Source organism: Echinops telfairi, unplaced genomic scaffold (assembly GCF_000313985.2).
Source record: "Echinops telfairi isolate 266 unplaced genomic scaffold, ASM31398v2 ScPeMD7_7467;HRSCAF=8505_1, whole genome shotgun sequence".
Taxonomy (NCBI): domain Eukaryota; kingdom Metazoa; phylum Chordata; class Mammalia; order Afrosoricida; family Tenrecidae; genus Echinops; species Echinops telfairi.
This window is the reverse complement of record NW_022111368.1, coordinates 42,910,620-42,929,174: the sequence shown is the minus strand read 5'-3', so window position 1 is coordinate 42,929,174 and position 18,555 is coordinate 42,910,620. Positions and strand designations below refer to the sequence as shown.

Genomic DNA, 18,555 nt, shown 5'->3' with positions numbered 1-18,555 from the left:
GCTCATTCCATGCAAGCTTACTGTTTATTGCCTTTGAATTTTTCCAGTTAGTCTGCACATACCAAAAAAGCGTTCTTTGATGACCAAGCTGTAATTTTCTAAAGACCATATACCATGATTTTAGCTCTTATTTATTCCAGAAGAGATTACACACACACACACACACACACACACACATACACACACGTCATTGAGTTTTCATATTAGGCAGTAAATACACAGAGACATATACACAGTCAAGACTAAGTAAAACATTTAATAAAATGCCGTGAACATGACAGAAATTCAAATTTTATTTTCTAAAAATGAAGAAACTGAAAATAACTCAGCATAATGTTTGTTACTAAATTACTAAAAATTAATTCATCACAAACTCTAAGAGCTGATATTACTTTAAATCACTGTTTCCCAAAAATAACTGTTACCGCCTCCTAAGTGGAGGGGGGAAGGGACAAGTGGAATAACTCAGGGGGCTGCAAAAGCAGCTAGCCGCATTTCACCCTGAATTATGGATTATAGTACAAGAGTTCTTAATTGCCAGGGGGCTGCTGAGTAATTCTGTTTCTGAAAAGGGGGCAGTACGCCAAACAAATCTGGGAACTTATGCTTTAAAAAATGATCTAACACTGGTTATCTCAAAATAGTCAACACATTGAAAGAAATTTTTAATAACTTTTCAAGCCCCTTTTGCAATACTTAAAAGCCAGAAAATGCCTTAGCTAATACCACAGACTTCTGCTTACATTCTCAGAACAGCAATGATGAAAGAATTTTAAAAGAAGCACTGAACCATTAAAAGGGAAAACGTCACCATTTAGCACATCAAAAATTGATTTAAGTTCCTCACAAAACCAGCTTGCTCAAAAAGGAACCACCTGCCTCTCTGGTTGTATTCCTCTTCTGAGGGCCATGTGCCTATAATGCTGCTCAGAAGTTGCTGGATGACATTCCAGTTTACTACTTACATCTGTTTGTTGTGGTACTTAAAAGTCGTGTGCCACAATGCCTTCAGCCTCATCCTGTTTGTTCATCTCTGGTTCATAAGAGTCTGCCAGCATTTACAGGTTGTCCCAGAAGCTTATGCAAACTGATTAGGTTCAAACTAAAAGAGTTGGAGGGCTTCACAAGTCAAGAGAGTTATAGATAACGACAGTCTGCTCAGAATTCCTCATGTGAGAAATACCTAAGTAACTTCCCTTAGGACTGTACCAAGTTAGATTGTCTGCACTGGGGAAAGGGCACTGACAGACACACAGAACTGTGCTAAATGAGACAGACTTTCCTCTGTGGCCCTGGACTATAATTCAACAGATACTTGTCACTATCGGCTAAATGATGTAGCTTCTTACTACAGCTCAGAATTTAAATCCTAGACCAAAGGAAAGTCCAGGTCATCTACTACCTAAACTCATGGGAACAAGAAGTATTTTGAAAGAAACTACTAAAGAACTGCTGACCTTTCACTTAGCAGCTGAGCTCTTCTTAACCATTGGGCCACCAGGGATTCTTAGTGCACACAAACCAAACAACTCATAGGACTGCTTAGGAGATGTTTTTGCTACAAGGAGCTCTCCCATTTGTTCTTCCCTCCTGTCAAGAAGTTTATAATGTGCAAGTTTACAATGTGTGAATAGAAATGCCCATCCACAGCCCCCTTCTCCACAGTAGCTGAAATAGTCCCAAGTACCATATTGTAACTTGGGGCTCCTTCCTTTCGGCTCTGGCTCTAAAGGACTCCATGAACTTCAAAATGTACCCAATCCAAAAAAGAATTATTTGCAAGCTATCCACTAAGTCAAAGATGGTGTACTCAAAAGAGTTGTCACAAGAAGATATAATCAACAAATATGATAAGCTTACTGGCTGGCACACTTATTTACCCAGAAAGCGGCATTAGAAAAAAAGCAAGTAGTATGCCCACAGGAAGACCAACAAGGGTAAAACTAATGTCAAAGCACTGAGACCAGGTGAAGAATGATGCTAAAAACAAAACAAACCAACACACCAAAAAAAAGAAAAAACAACAACCACAGAACAAAGGAGAAGGTAGGGGGAAAAAGGGGGTTCAATCACAAGGATAGACATATAACCCCTTCCAAGGGGGACGAACAGAAAAGTGGGTGAAGGGAGACTGGACAATATAAGATATGAAAATAATAATTTATAATTTATCAAGGGCTCATGAGGGAAGGAGAGTGGAGGGGGAGGGAAAAAATGATATCAAGGGTTCAAGTAGAAAGAAAATGCTTTGAAAATGATAGCCACATAGGCACAAATGTGCTTGACACAATGGATGGATGGATGGATTGTGATAAGAGCTGTAAGGGCCCCCAATAAAAGTATTTAATAATAATAATTTTTAAAAGAACAATTTCTTCAGGAACATACCTTATCAATGGCTTTTCCAACCCGAGAAACACTGCTGTGAATGTCTTTGTGGTCTGAGGCCAATTTTTGAACAGTGTCCTTTATTCTTTTACAGCATTGTGTCAAAACCAGTGAAAGTGTCCCTGATAGTTCCGTATCTTGACCTATTTAAAAAAAGAAAGATCAGTTACCTATAAAAGCAAACCTAACAACGGTAAAGTTCAAATAGGTTTTTTTGGAGAATGGTGGTGGAGAGAAAATTATTTTTAAAAATCAATATCTGCTATGAAGCCGATGGTCATGTTCATAGATGAAATTTTATCGTTGGTTTTTTAAAATAAATTTTGGAAATAAAATATTACTATGAAGCAAACCATTCTGTGATTCCTAAAATCAGCATAGGTTGTGAATAATACTGCCAAGCATTTTTCAGAAAATGTCTAAATACATAAATCCATTTACTCAACCTTATAAGCAAGTGTTCAAATGATTTAAAAAAAATCAAAATTCCCAGTCTGGTTTTATTAAATTTCCAAAAGAGAGATGTGGTTTTAAGTAAATGCTTTATATCCCATATAAAAAATTAGAAGCAAAATCAAAAACCCAAACTTTGTCAGACACTTTAATGTGCAAAAAAGAGAGCTAGTATAACAGGTCTGACTACTATCCTTAGAATGCAATGCTTGTAAAGTTCATCCTTGGCTAGCATCTGGGAACTTGGATTTGGGGAGGTTTCCCATCAACTTAGCTGTAAAGGTAGCTCACTATGCTTAGACTGTTAGTGCACACAATGTGCTTAGTCTTGAATACTGGATTTTTTGTAGGAATGTGGGGTTTTAGCATATGCTCAGCTGAGGGGGTCCACGTGACCAGGCTCCAATAAAATACTTGGCTGCTGTGCCTCTAATGAGCTTCCTTGAAAGACAACACTTCACCTTTGTTGTGACCGTTTAGTACTAGAAATACTAGTTGTGGAGCAGACCAAGGTGCTGCACTGCTAGCCATGAGGTCAGTGGTTCAAACCTACCAGCTGCTGCTGCTCCTCAGAATAAAGATGAAGCTGCCTGTTCCCATAAAGATGAACAGTCTCTGAAACTCAATATAGTTACTAGGAGTCAGACTCCCTAGCAGTGAGTTTGTGTGACTCGATAGAGAAAGGACTCTTGAAAGCTTGCTCCTCCTGTCTCCTCTGGAATTAGGAGCATTTGTTTTTTCCCTTTGCAAATTTTGCTTTGTGTGTGACTATATATTGGGTATGACTACAAGGTGAGTGAGTCCTATGGTCTTCTTAGCAAATCCCTTAATCTAGGGATGTTCTTGGTGACTAAAAATTAAGTTACTACAGTTTATATCAACCTCTTTCTATGTGCAGTGGCAGCTCCAGTAGTAGAAAGCTCATCTTCCATGAGGGAGGTTCAATTTCCAGCCAATGCACTCCATGCAGAGCCACCACCCACATGTCAGTAGAGGACTGCATGAACAGATGCTGAACAGATTTCAGAAGGGCATCCAGACGAAGATACACTAGGAAGAAAAGCCTGGAGACCAATGTCCCCAAAATGGCCAATGACAACCATTTGGATCACAATGGTCTGATCCACAACTCACAACTGATCATTAGAACGGCACAAGACTAAACAGGTACTTCATTCCACTGTGTACAGTTGCCAAGAGTTAGAAGCCAATGTGATGGCAGCTAATAATACCACCTTACACTACCAACTTTGTTCCCCCCTACCAGGAAAAAGGTAGGAAATAAAGAGAGTAAGAGAGAGGGAAAAAACAAATCCAGTCAATAATATATGTTAATTACTTCGTATGTCTGTCTACACACCCCCAATTTTAAGCATCCTACCCAATATTATATAGTAGCAGTAATATTTATCTCAGAATCACTAAAAAAAAAAAAAAAGCATACCAGGTAAAGGGACAAAAGCCCTATTGTAAGCAAGCAAGCAAGCAATAAATAAATAACATGTCGATTTGAAGAATAACAAGGAGGTCAATATGGTGAGAATGGCTTTCTGGCAAAAGAAAGAGAAGAGGTCCAGGAGACAATAGGGGCATCCTGGTATTATACCGCCTTTTCAGCCTTCCAGGAACTTTGGCTTTTACTGTGACAAAGGGGGAGATCCACTGCGAAGTTCTGAGCAGAAAGGGGACATGCACTGACATAACAGTTTAATATGGTCAGAATCACTGATAATAGAGATAAAGGACAAGAACCAGGGAGCTAAGTTAGGCCTTGATGGCACCATACAGATGAAACGGCAGTGGCTCAGATTGGATGGTAGCTGTGAGTGTGATAAGAAGTAGTTGGATCCTGGATGTATGCTCAAGGTAAACAGCATTTCCTGAGTGGATAAGGGACCAAAGAAAAGAGAATCACAAATGACTCCAAAGTCTTCAGCCAGAATCAACTAGAATGATGGAAAAAGTACAGGCTGAGCAGGTGTGAAGTGGGTGATGAGAAACAAAGGTTTCAGTTTGGGGCTTGTTAAACTTGAGATGTTTGTTGTTATAGAATATATTGTGTGCCCCAAAGCTGGGGTTCCAAGCTCTATACCTGTGAGCATTATGTAGTATCATGAACTTCTACTGTTGTTAAGTCAATTCAAGTCCATTCTGACACACGGCACCCTAATGGACAAAGTAGAACAACCACACAGGATTGCCTAAATTATAATCTTTATGGGAGCAGATCACCAGGACCTTTCTCTCTTGGAGGTGGGTGCTAATTGCCAATAATTTGGTTATATGTAAAACCCTTAACCATTGTGCCACTAATCACTGCAGTGGAATTGATTCCAACTCATGGTAACTCAAGATTGAATAAACCAGCACCATAGAGTTTCTAAGGTGTAATTTTTTTTTACAGACGCATACTGCCATAGTTTTCTCCCACAGAGCAGCTGGCACGTTCAAGTCCCGACCTTTCAGTTGGTAGCTGAGCACTTAACCACTGCGTCACCTGGGCTCCGCAATTACCTTCTATAATGCCATCTAGTATACCAAGTCAGTTGAGGTCATGTTAGTGTAAGTTGGACCCTAAACCTAGTTACTTCTGAGTTACATCAAGAGCAGCACCCAGCATGACAGTGTGTGGGGTCAATTGTGCCTCAGAGACACTAGAGTACAACTGCCCAATGGGGTTCTCAAGGCTGTAATCTTCAAAGAAGCCTCCTGCGTATCTTTCTCAGCAGAGTGACTGGTGCATTTGAACTACTGACTTTTGGACTAGCAGCCAGGCACTTAACCACTGAGCCACCAGGGTTCCTTTAAGAGCAGCATAGACACAGAAATAAACCTAAGCATGCACAGGGATGCCATGAAAGGCTCACCAAGGAACACCCAGGCAAGAAATGGATCCAGCTAGATTCTGGTTTTCAGCTTCTAGAACTGTGAGAAAAATAAAATTCCTGTTCTTAAGCTCAACCACATGTGGTATGCATTACAACAGCGGTAGGTAACTAAGACAGATGACCCGGGGGATACATGAAAGGGTCAGCTGGAGATAAAGAATCTGGAGTTCAAGAGCAAGGCCAGGGCTAGAAACAGAAATTTGTGAGTTACTGACACAGAGACCTATGAGACTAAATGAATCACTAAGAGTCTGTGTACACATAGAGAAACAAAGGACTGCGTTTAAAATACAGTGGGTCTGGATGAGGAGATGGACAAAGAACTAAGGAAGTACCAACCACGATGGGAAATGGAGCGGGGGATGGGGGCATGCGGCAGTGGTGTGAACCAAGGAAGTGTGGTGTTCGGGAAGTCAAGTGGAGAAAATGTGCCAAGGAAGGGTGAATACTCTATGGGTTTAAATGCACTGCTGAGCCATGTAAGACGTGAAGTGAGAACACACTGAAAACTGGATTTACAGCATAGATGTCATCAGTGACCATTGCAGGAATAATTGGCATGGTATCAAGAAAAGCAATCCACGAGGTTTGCAGGCACTCTGGAGACAGACTATAGGTAAATCTGGCTCGATGGAAACCACGAGAGAGGGAAAAAGAGAAGGTCGTGTTTATCAGGTGTCAATCCAATCTGGGGTGGCTGAAGCAGAAACTCTGCCCCTATTTCTAATAAAAGAGCACAAATATTTAGCTGGTGAGTCGAGAGCCAAATAACATACTTTAGGCTAAGGGAAAACAGTACGTTAGGACAATTTCAAAACTTAGTATGCTAGGACTAAGTTTGGGTGAAAAGAGCCTAACTATTTTAAGAAGCTCAGTTCTGGCCATTCTCAGTCTTTCTTCACCTAAACCTTGTCTAGCCTAAATGTTCTTATTTCTTCTGCAAGCCTCTCTGCCCACTGACTTTCATGGGCTTCTGGACTCCTAATAAATTCTGCTCCTTTCACCACTCTTCAGGCATATACTCATTATACTATTTAATAGTTCCGAGGTATATGCCATCATCAATTTCAATTAGACATCAGCTCCCTAGAAGATATTTAAAAAAAAAGCCCAACTCACTGTCATCAAGTCGGTATTGATTTACAGTAAGCAACCTTATAGGCTGGGTATAACTGCCCCTGTGAGTTTCAGAGACTCTGTTTATGGGAGTAGAAAGCCCAATCTTTCTCCCACAGAGCTGCGGATGGTTATGAACTGCCAGCCTTTTGGAGCACTTCTCTTTAAGAGAAAACAGAGTTCTCAAATTTTTTAAAAAGTCATTAACTCCTACACATCCAAATACACACATATTTTTCTACAAATTTACCAACTGAAATTCCAGACTCCAATCAGGAAAGCTATTGTGTTTTTAAGTCTTATCAATTAAGATATCTAGAGTTTGATACTGCTCTTCTTACCTTCTTCTTTTACCGTGTACAAGTTCCTTCACTTTTTTAGATTAAGTTATTTTAAATGTTACTAGAAATTTAGGGTATTAATGAATTAACATGGAGCATTCTCAGTATGCTCCAAGAAAAATACAAGTATTCGGGAGCTCAAGTGAATAGCTAATGGAATAATCTGAAAGAGAACCCTGGAAAAGCCCCATTCAGAAAGAAAGATTCCACTACGGCGTTTTCTTTCCTTTTAACTCTTTTAGATTTAGGGATCACGTGTCATAATCTATTTTAAATCCAATACTATAACAAAAAGGGCAGACATGAAGAGAGAGCCAATTCGTGTGAGGGTAGAGGGGTTTGGGCGAAAGTTTGTTCACATGAGTTTCCATTCAACAATATGGGTATACTGTTCCTAAATGAGAGTTGCCCTCCCCTGCACATACCAGCACTCTTCTCACATTTCCTCCATGGGCTCCCTTTCCTGAGCTTTGCTTTTGAGCCATCGTGCTCCTTGGTCCTTGTATGTTAGATTATTTGGGGGTACTTTTATCACAGGAAGTATTGTTCACTTTATAGGTCTGTCTGTTGTTTGGCTGAAAAGTGACTGATCACAGAGTTGGAGTTGTTTAAGTTTCAGGATTGAAGGGTGTTTAATTAAGGGTATCTTGGGGTAGAAGGGCACAGACTTCCTACCAATCTCTATCAGACCAGTAAGCCTGGTCTTTTTTGGGGGGTGATTTCAAATTTTTATCTACATTTGTATCACACTTGGTCAAGGACCTCCTATTGTGATCCTGATCAGAGAGATTGATTGTGGTAGCTGGGCATCATACAGTTCTGGTCTCCGGCTAGTGGGGGCTATGGTTCACAGAGTCTATTAGGCCTCTGGACTAATTGTTTCCATGTGTCTTGGGTTTTCTTCACTCTTCTTGGCCACAGAAGGAAAAAGACAAATAGGTGCATTTAAGATGACCCCTTGGAAGCCTTTAAGACCCCAGCCACTACTCACCAAAGAAGGATGTAAGTCATCTTTGCACTCTATATGATGCCAATTCACCTAGATGGCCTCAAAGATTATGGTCCTCAACTCCCAAGTCCAGTGACTCATTGCCTTAAGGTGTTTATGACTAAGAAGTTTTCTTAACTTTGCCTCTTATACTCTACTGTATATTTTACTCCACTTTGAATATTTGCAGCATATACAAATGCTTATGTAGAAACATCCTCTGCGAAACCTGTATATATACTCATGAGTATACTCCCATGTGCCTTCCCACAACTGTTCAGCTTGCATGTCAACCTATGTACCCATTCGGGTTATTGTTTCACTAATGCGTTTTCAAATGGGTCTAGTGGAAAGCAGCCAAAGATAAAAACAGGTTTGAAAATTAATGACCAGAATGAAAGTCAATGAAACTTTTAAGTTCTAAAGGACTTTCAGTCTCTCTGTATGAAAACACAATCTGTTTGAATGAGAACCTTTCTGGGCAAGAAATCAAACTGGGATTTGTTTCTAGAGAACTACTGTGACAGCCATTTTCACCCTAACTAGAGTGGAAGGGGAATGGTGGAATCCAGGTGGGCCCCTGTGACGGTCACTTTTCATAACAGAATCAAGTCCTGTGTGAAGTGAACCTCTCATGCAATAATCCTCCCCAGTCCCACATCCGAGAAGTGGTCGTGCTCTTTATTTATGGTCACAAGTTATGTTTCTACATCAGTTTTATTATGACTTGAATCAAAATGGCAATAAAAGATTATAAAAATATACCCTCCCCCCAGAATTTATTTCAAAAGATGGCATTGAATCTGCAGCTCCGGGAGAGGGACATATCTGATTGGAGCACACGGGTGCAGATGAAGGGGGAGGAAGAGAGAGTGGAGCACACCCTGGCTCACCAGGCCTTGAGGATGATGATCCCAATTAGAGCAGCCAGTCCACAGAGAGGACCACAGGCCAGCCCCACTATGAGATATGATGCCCCTCAATGACCCATGGCCTTGCGGGGGACAGCACCGGAGACACAGTGTGGGAATTGCGTCCGATCTGATCCTGCCACACCAAGGCAAGGCACTGAGGGGGTGCAGAGGAAAAGCAAGGGAACGGAGTGGCAAGGTCCCCAGGGAATGCTGAAGGTGGACTTTGGGGCCAGGGCGTGGTGTCCCAACAGACTGGACTGGAAAACACTCCTAAAGGCCAATAAACGATCCTTGAACTAACTACAAGCTTTTCTTTCTTGTTGTGTTTTGTTTTATTTTTTGTCAATGGTTTGTTGTTGTTATTTTGATGTATGTTGTTGCTTGGTTTTGCTCTGTCTTGTTTTTGTGCATGTTACTATCTCTGCAGGTCTGTGTAAATAAAATAAGCTGATGAACAATCCGGAGGAGAAAACAATGGGACCGCAAGTTCCAGGGGGACATGGGAGAGGGGGAGGTGGGGGGAAAGGAAGTACTGTACAGTAGTGTTAACAAACCCAGGGACAAGGGAACAACAAGTGATCCAAATTGATGGTGAGGTGGGTGTGAGAGGCCTGGTAGGGCATAATCAGGGTAATGCAACAAAGAGGAACTACTGAAACTCTGGTGGGGACTGAGCATGATGGTGGGACAGGAGGAAAGGCAAGGGAAATAGAGGAAAGAGCTGGGAGGCAAAGGGCATTTACACAGGTCTAGATAAAGACATGTACATATGCAAATATATTTATATATGAGGATAGGGCAATAGATCTATGTGCATATATTTATAGGTTTAGTATTAAGGTAGCAGAAGGACATTGGGCCTCCAGTCAAGTACTCCCTCAATGCAAGAATACTTTCTTCTATTAAATTGGCATTCTATGATGCTCATCTTCCCGACACAACAGCTGAAGACAAAGCGGGTGAATAAGCAAATGTGGTGAAGAAAGCTGATGGTGCTCAGCTATCAAAAGATATAGCGTCTGGGGTCTTAAATAATAATTATAAATTATCAAGGGTTCATGAGGGAGGGGAGAACAGGGAGGGAGGGTGGAAAAAGAGGACCTGATGCCAGGGGCTTAAGTGGAGAGCAAATGTTTTGAGAATGATGAGGGCAATGAATGTACAAATGTGCTTTACACAAGTGATGTATGTATGGATTGTGATGAGTTGTATGAGTCCCTAATAAAACGATTTAAAAAATTATAAAAATATAAGCAATGAACCAACACAAGTCTAAGTTAAAGATATTTTCCTTTCAATACAATTAGAATAGCATTTCCTAGATAATTTCACAGAAAAGAATTAGTATGTCTCCAATCCAAGTGGAGAGATGGATACAATCCTCACCTTCACCCTTCTCAATCATCTGACACCACCCAGGCATGTGACACTTTCTTCTCTCTGACACTAGTCCACGGCAAGGTAGGTCTTACAAGTTAGGAGAACACAGTCCTTTAGACTTCCAAAAAGGCAGACACCAACTGTTAAGTTTGGGGTAGCAACACATCTTCACATTTACTTGCTGGCTCCCCACCCTTTGGGTTAGATAATTCTTGGCATGACTCACAAAACTCAAAACGTATCTCCTTATCCAACATTTCCCTTCTATGACTAACGTAAAAAAATCTACTATCCAACTATGTGTACTGATGACATACACCTGGCAATAATCGAAGCTGAAGTGCAAGTTAAGATTAATGCTGCTTGTGATGGTCAAGGTAATATGTCCACTTGGGTGTGTCAAGATTCTCAATGGTTTAGAAGTTATGTAATAATGCAGTCCTCCTCCATTTTGGGATCTGATATGGTCATCATTCATTTTGGCATAACAACATGATCTTTGGAACTTAATCATACATATAAGTAAAAAATGCATATTAAGACAATGTTGCTCATATGCAAATTCAGGTTTAAGTTCCAGAAAATTCAGGTTCAGGTTGCAGTTGAAAAAAATTAAAACAAGTCCAAGTGAGACAAAATATGGACCTTAAGTGCACTGCACCAGAATTTTAAGATCATCTCAATAGATTTGACACCTTGAACACTAATGACAAAGTCTGACAAGCTAGCTGTGGAATGGCATCAAGAATATAAGTGAAGAAAGCAAAATGATTATTTCAAAATCACGAGAGAAAGAAAAGATCAAAATGGATGTCAGAAAAGACTCTGAAACTTACTCTTGATCAGAGTGGCTAAAGCAAATGGAAAAAATGATGAAGAAAAAGAGCTAAACAGAAAATATCACAGGCCATCTCAAAAAGACAAAGTATTGTAATGAAATGTGCAAGAATTTGGAGTTAGAAAATCAAAAAGGAAGGGCGCAGTTTAGTTGTGTTTTATTGATTATGCAAAGGCATTCAACTGTGTGGATCATAACAAACAATGGATAAATTGGATAATAATGGGAATTCCTGAACACTTCATTGTGCTCATGCAGGACCTGTAGATGGGGGACAAGTGGGATGGTTTAAAATCAAGAAAGGCATGTGTCCTTTCACCATATTTATCAGATCTCAATGCTAGACAAATAAGTAGAGAAGTTGGATTATTGAAGAAGAATGCAGCATCAAGATTGGAGGAAGGCTTATTAACAACCTGACATGCAGATAACACACGTGCTTGCTTAAAGTGAGGAGGACCTGAGTCATTTGCTCATGAAGATCAAGGACAACAGCCTTCAGTATGGATTACAATTCCATGTAAAGAAAACAAAAATCTTCACAACTGGACCAACAGGTAAATCATGATAAATGGAGAAAAACTTGAAGTTGCCAAGGATTTTGTCTAGCTTGGATCCACAGTCAACACTCAAGGAAACAATAATCAAGAAATCAAATGACACATTACATTGGGTAACTCTATTGCACAGGATTCTCTTTAAAGTGTTGAAGGGCAAGGATGCCACTTTGAGGACTAAGATGCAATTAACCCAAGCCATGGTATTTGCAATGGCCTCATATGCATGTGAAAGCTGGACACTGAATAAAGAAGACTAAAGAAGAATCAATGTTTCTGAATTATGGTGCTGGAAAAGAATATTCAACATGCCATGGACTAAAAGAACTACCCAATCTGTCTTGGAAGAAGTACAGTCAAAATGCTCATTAGAGGTAAGGATAGTGAGACTTCTAGTACATAGTGATCCTATTTAGAGTTCCTGAGACTGTAAATCTTTATGAGAATATGTGGGAAACAGAAGGATTTCTCCAAAGTTGTCTCCCCCAAATATATGCCAAACTTAGCTGCTTGCGAATGACTATACACTTGGAGGTCATCAGAAGTAAATCAGGGGTTATTCTCCCTAAGGGTTATCAGCCATCTAGAGCAAGCAGTCACCACTGTTTATCCCACAACAAGTAGGGCCCATTCCCTTCTGATAAGGATAGAAGTTTGTCTGTTTCCTTGTAGGAGACCTCTGAGAGGTCAAGCCCACCCAAGGGTGAGCAAGGTTAGGCCGCCATCATGAGTCTAGGGTCCGCCCATCTTGTCACATGTATACCTCTAGTCCCTCCCATTCCTATGTGCACACCATTGGCTCATCCCTTCCTGTCACGCTTATGCCTATCATACATCCCCTTCCTATAATGTGTATACCTATTGTACTGCCCCTACCTGTGATGTGTGGTTACCTGCAATCACGCCCCCCTGAAGTAGATATAACCCTTGGTTAGCAATAAACGGGGTCCTCGAGCCTCCTGCCAGGTCTCCAGCCCGCTGCCGGTCTCCGTCTCACCTCGCCTCGGCCTATGCTGTACGCACACCTGGCTGCTAAGATTATGGCCATCCAGGTGAGCATGCTACCATGAATTGTGCCTGACTCCATTATTTGACTCTCTCTTCTCTCTCTTGTTCTCTATGACTTTACTATAATCTTTATCTATAATAACCATACAATTGCATCTATCAAACCTGTGATTAGTGGTGGGGGGCTGGCACCCCTTCCAACCACAAGAATAGACAGTCTCATCTTTCTCCTTGAAGTAGCTAGTAGGTCTGACACTGATAACTAACAGCACTAAGACACCCTCATCACTCCAAAGGTAATTTTCAGGAGCCAAGGACAAAAGCCACCTTTAGATAAAGCTAAATTTTTTACCTCACAAAAACTCACTGACATGGAGTCACAATACACTAAAAAATTGGAATAGTCATGGCCTCCTCTAAACTCAAATTAGTCATGCTGTCAAGTTAGTTCGAACTCAGTGAACCTATAGGACAGGGTAGAAATCCACTACAGATTTTCCTAGGCTGTAAATCTTTATGTAAGCCAACTGTCTTATCTTTCTCCCATGGGTTTGAACAGTTGACTCTTGGGTTGGCAGCCAAGCACTTAATCACTGTGTCACCATAACTCCTTCAAATTACATTATACACATTTAATTTCTAAACTGTTGTAGAGCTTACCTAAGATTTTAAGCTCTTCCCCTGGGCTTTCATTTCTAACCATTTCAGGATTAACGTCTACTAGTTTCACAAAGGAAGGAGCTCTGGTGATGTGGTTACCAGTTGGGCTGTGATCTGCATGGTCCACAGTTTGAACCACCAGCAGCTTAACAGTTTCACCAACAGTTACAGTCTCCCACAGGGGGTCGCTATGAGTCAGTGTTGACTCAATAGCAGCAAGAGTTTCACAGAAGATCCCTGGTGTGGAGTGGTTACAAGCTGGGCTGCTTAATGCTGCTAAGCAGTCTGAAGCCCTCAGCTGTTCCATGGGAGCAAGATGAGGTTTGCTTAGAGAGTCTCAGAAGCCCACAGGGGCAGTCCTATAGGATTGCCAGGAGTCAGAATTCACTCTACTCCACAGAAATCATAAACTAGAAAAATGTTTGCTCCCATAACTTCCTATAATTTCCAATCACGGTTTCACACTTCATTGTAAGTTATCTGTCATTTGCCTCTACAAAATTACTTGAAGATAGGAATCCCAATTGTCTAATATCTAGCACTCAGTCCAGTGACTGTGACATGAGGCATCCAATAAATATTTACAAATGAACAAACATGAACATTCACCACTTGTCTCAATTTGTCATACTGTGGTGCTGGAAGCTACATCAACCGCATTTTAAACAGCGAGAGGAACCTGGTGGTATAGTGGTTACAAGTTGGGCTGCAATCTGTCTGGTCAGCAGTGTGAAACCAGCAGCAACTCCTCGGGAGAAAGACTGGGCTTTCTCCTCACGTAAACAGCCTCCAGCAGCCACAGGCGGTCGTTATGAGTCAGCAGTGACTCGATGGCAGAGAGTGAGGGTCACCAAAAGTAAACAATTTCAGCACAGTTTATAGACTTAGACTGTGAAGAAGGAGCTGGCTGTTCACTTCTGAGGAATTAGCCACTGCAAGCAAGTCTTAGGAATAGCAGGAAACATTGTCAGATAAGCTGAGATGGATGGACACAGGTGGGCTCAACATAACAATAATTGTGAGGATGGTGCTGGACCGAGCAGTGTTTTGTTCTGTTGTACATGGGGTTGCTAGGAACTGGAACTGACTCGACAGCACCTAACAATAAATATAAAAACAATAAATGATGTATTACATATTATCAGTTTCATGCCCTGCATTGGAGACTGCCTGACACTACGGGAGCCAGCACCCACTGGAACTGCCAGCCGTTTCATACTCAACAGCTCTCTGATTCTCTACGCTCTTTACAGCCGTCTACACAATAATGTGACAGCCTGAATTTTCCAAACACCAATAAATCAGCTAATACACCAATACTCCAGTTTTCAAACAAGACATGTACACAAAGTTTCTCCAGGTTTCTCCTCTATTCCAAATAATGATACCCTTCTGCTTTACTCCCAAACCTTAAACCCAGAGCTAAAGGGTTGGAATGAGAACTTACCGGCTGTATTATGACATAAGCCACTTTCGAGCCAATTTCTTCGGTTTACTTTTTCCCTTTGTTACTGATCACATAGAGTCCATGGGTCCTCAAACTTTTTAAACAGGGGGCCAGTTCACTGTCCCTCAGACCCGATGGAGGGCCGAACTATAGTTTAAAAAAAAACTATGAACAAATTTCTATGCACACTGCACATACCTTATATTGAAGTAAAAAACAAAATGGGGCAAAAACACCCAGCGGGCCGGATAAATGTCCTCGGCGGGCTGCATGTGGCCCGCGGGCCATAGTTTGAGGATGCTGGAGTCATAGACTGTATGTTCAACTACATGATGAGATTTACTCACCATGTGGCCCACCCAGTACTGTATAATCAATACAAAGCCACCATTAAGATCCAAAATTACACGTCTCATCCCTGCTCAGTAGTTACCCTTCCCATGATCTGTTTACTAAGAATTTTAATATCCAAAGAAAACAAAAACAAAAGGCCCTCAAATAACTGTCACACGCACATGTTGAAGAAAGGGCTACTAAAACTAAACGAGTGGCTATAGATAGCCCCACATTGTTACTGCTTGAAATTCCTGTTCATTAGCAGATAAATAAAAGTTCCCATTTAGCTAATAAAAAGCCATTTACCTACTGCTACACAGTCGGTCTGACTCACAGCGAAACCACCTAGGGCAGTGGTTCTCAACCTGGGTCGCCCGATTCATCACAGGAGCAAAATTACAGTGATGAAGTAGTAACAAAAATAAATTTATGGTTGGGGGTCCCCACAACATGAACTGTATTAAAGGGCCGTGACACTAGGAAGGTTGAGAACCACTGACCTAGGGGGCTTCTGAGACTATAGAGCATTCTATTACAAATGCTGAACAAAACACAGAGAGAGGACACGGAGGATTATTTGGCTCTTCCAAGAGTGAAAGTTTCACCATCTAATATCAAAATATTTTGGTAGAAACAAACAAAAAGTAGTATGTTCCATAAGTCATTAATCTGACTTAATGCTTTATGAATACTCTGAAGAAACGATTTAAAAGCCCAACATGTAAACACTGTATATATTGTATACGGAGTCTTCCAAGTGATTAAAAAATTAACTCAATTTTCATAATTAGAATTAAATAGAAAGCACAATAGTACAGAAGTCTTGATACAAATAACACAAAATCCTTCTGGAAAAAATAATCCTAACTATACCTAAATGAAAACTCACACCACATAGAGCTGCCTGGTGGGGGGTGGGGGGTGGGGTCACCTATTCAAAAATTCCATGATCTTTTCATTCCAGACTTCTTTGACGTTCCCAGATGTAGCACTAGATTAATTCCCAGATTAATTCCTTTAAAGAAAAATGTGCTAAAATCAAAACAACTGCCCCTCCCCAAATTAGGCATTATTAAATAAGAAAGCTATGTCAAAATTTCTGTTATCAACTCTTAAGTAAAAGTTTTAGTGTATAGGAAAAAAATGAAACAAGACAGACAAATAGGGGCGGTGTTAATACAAAAGTTTCAAGAAAAGGGGGCTGCACACTGTCGGTTTTGATGAAAATTCATTGAGTACTGGAGTCCGGGTCAGCTAAGCTCAAGGCACTTTCGCACGAGCTACCAATCTCTAAGATCCCGAGATCTGGGGCAGGAGTGAAGAGAGGGAAAGGGTAAAAGGGTCTACAGCGGGTTCTGAAAAAGTCACTCACATGCTTGCAAAGTTCCAGAAAAGAAAGACTAGGGACTTGAAAATGTAAGGCCACTATTCACAAGAACTGAAAAGGACTATTGCACACTGTGAGTAATAAACGCAACCATTAGCCTATTAACATTTTAGGCATCTTATGGAGCACGTGACATCTAGGCTGCAACAACTGCTGGAGAGATGAATTTAGTGGGTGGAGTAAAAAGGCACAAATAGAAACATGTTCTTCTTTTCTAAAGGAGGTACACACTGAAAACTAATAAAACAACTTTTTCTCTTCCGTAATCTGAATAGTTGGCAAATCCGCAGAATATATGTGGTGGTCAAGCCCTGACTTTTAAGAATGGTTGAATTCACAACTCAGTATTCTGATCCAGAGAGAATATTAAAGACCATGACGCCAAATCACAGGCCCTGTGTGTGGGAAAACAAGCATGAGAGAAAAAACAGCAGGAAGGTTTATATTTAAGACCTAATTACATGGTACAGACTAATAGAGCTCCTGGAGCAGGGAGCCAGATCAGTGGCTGACATCTGGAAGAACTGCAGACTACAAAATAGAGAAGCATGAACTGTTGGAAAGCACTGTCATCGCATCAGCTGCAATGCTATATAACAGGGTAGAACTGCGAGGTTTTCAAGAAGAAAAAGGAATGTAACTCAAAGGCTCTAAACCTCTTCTTGGGAGTCCTACTTTTGAAAGCCTATACATACATCAGTCCCTTCAAAGCCATACTATAGAGATGTCCTTAATCTCTGGCATCTATCTACCTACCTCTGGAATGAAAGGTGGGACCACATAAGTTTCTTTGGGCATTTAAATCTGGATCCGTTTTAAAAAAAAAAAGCTTGAATTTTTATCTTCCCCCCTATTTAATCAGATGTAGGTTGACAAGTAACCTTCACTATATACTTCTCTCTAGCCAAACCTCACTACCCTCCGATCTAATATAAATACTGGTAACAATTTCCTCTATCCAGCTTGAAATATCCTCTCCCCTAAGTCATTCAATATCTTCCTGGTCTACTACTTTTCCTGGTAATATATTCACATATATTAATCGCCAATTTCACTTTAATTATTTTACCCCATTTCTCCTCACCCCAATCGATCCTCCAGTGTTCCCCGAACCCCTCTTGTATTCTCAGTCCTTTGCACCTTTTTCTTGCCATCTTCTGTAATACAAACTTCCCACCAGTCAGGAGATGTTCTATCTGGCTCAAATTTACCTCTTCTCACCTGGTACCACGCATTCACCATTTGGCTGATACGAATGTAGGGCTTGGCATTACAGAGCACTGATCTTTTTCTTTCTTTCTTTTTTAAAAACCACATAAAGTTTTTAGAAGGAAAGGATGATTTCTTATGTGTTGTGAACACCCACAAGAGTTAGCCCACTTCCTTAAACAACTGGTGATCAATAAGTGCACTCCCTGATTTCCAGTCCCTGCAGAAGGACGCCAGGCCTGGTAAAGTGGAGGGGCAACGAAAAAGAGGAAGGCCCTTAGTGGCATGGATTGATACCTTGTCTGCAGCAATGGGCTCAAGCATAGGAACAATTGTGAGGATAGCACAGGACTGGGCAGTGTTGTCTGTCTTGCATAGGGTCAATAAAGGTCATAACTGACTCAACGGTACCCAACGCCAACTCATTAAGTGCCAGCAAGTCAATGCTGACTCACAGCAACCACTCGTGGATTTCCAAGACTGTTGAAAGCCCAGTCTTGACAAGGGAACAAGTGATCCAAATTGGTGGTGAGGTGGGTGTGGCAGGCCTGATGGGGCATGATCAAGGGTAATGTAACCAAGAGGAATTGCTGAAACCCTGGTGGGGACTGAGCATGATAGTGGGACAGGAGGAAAGTCAAGGGA

At 41.0% G+C, this 18,555-nt stretch overlaps 1 protein-coding gene across 4 annotated transcripts in view; it reads right to left on the bottom strand.

Moving 5' to 3' along the window:
* Positions 1 to 18,555, bottom strand: part of RMND5A (required for meiotic nuclear division 5 homolog A) — a 58,382-nt gene that overhangs the window by 26,823 nt on the left and 13,004 nt on the right. For all 4 annotated transcript variants that reach the window (XM_004707948.2, XM_045283888.1, XM_045283889.1 and 1 more), the window contains exon 2: positions 2,389 to 2,531. In XM_004707948.2, the coding sequence (XP_004708005.1) occupies positions 2,389 to 2,531 (143 nt within the window). The remainder of the gene's footprint in view (positions 1 to 2,388; positions 2,532 to 18,555) is intronic.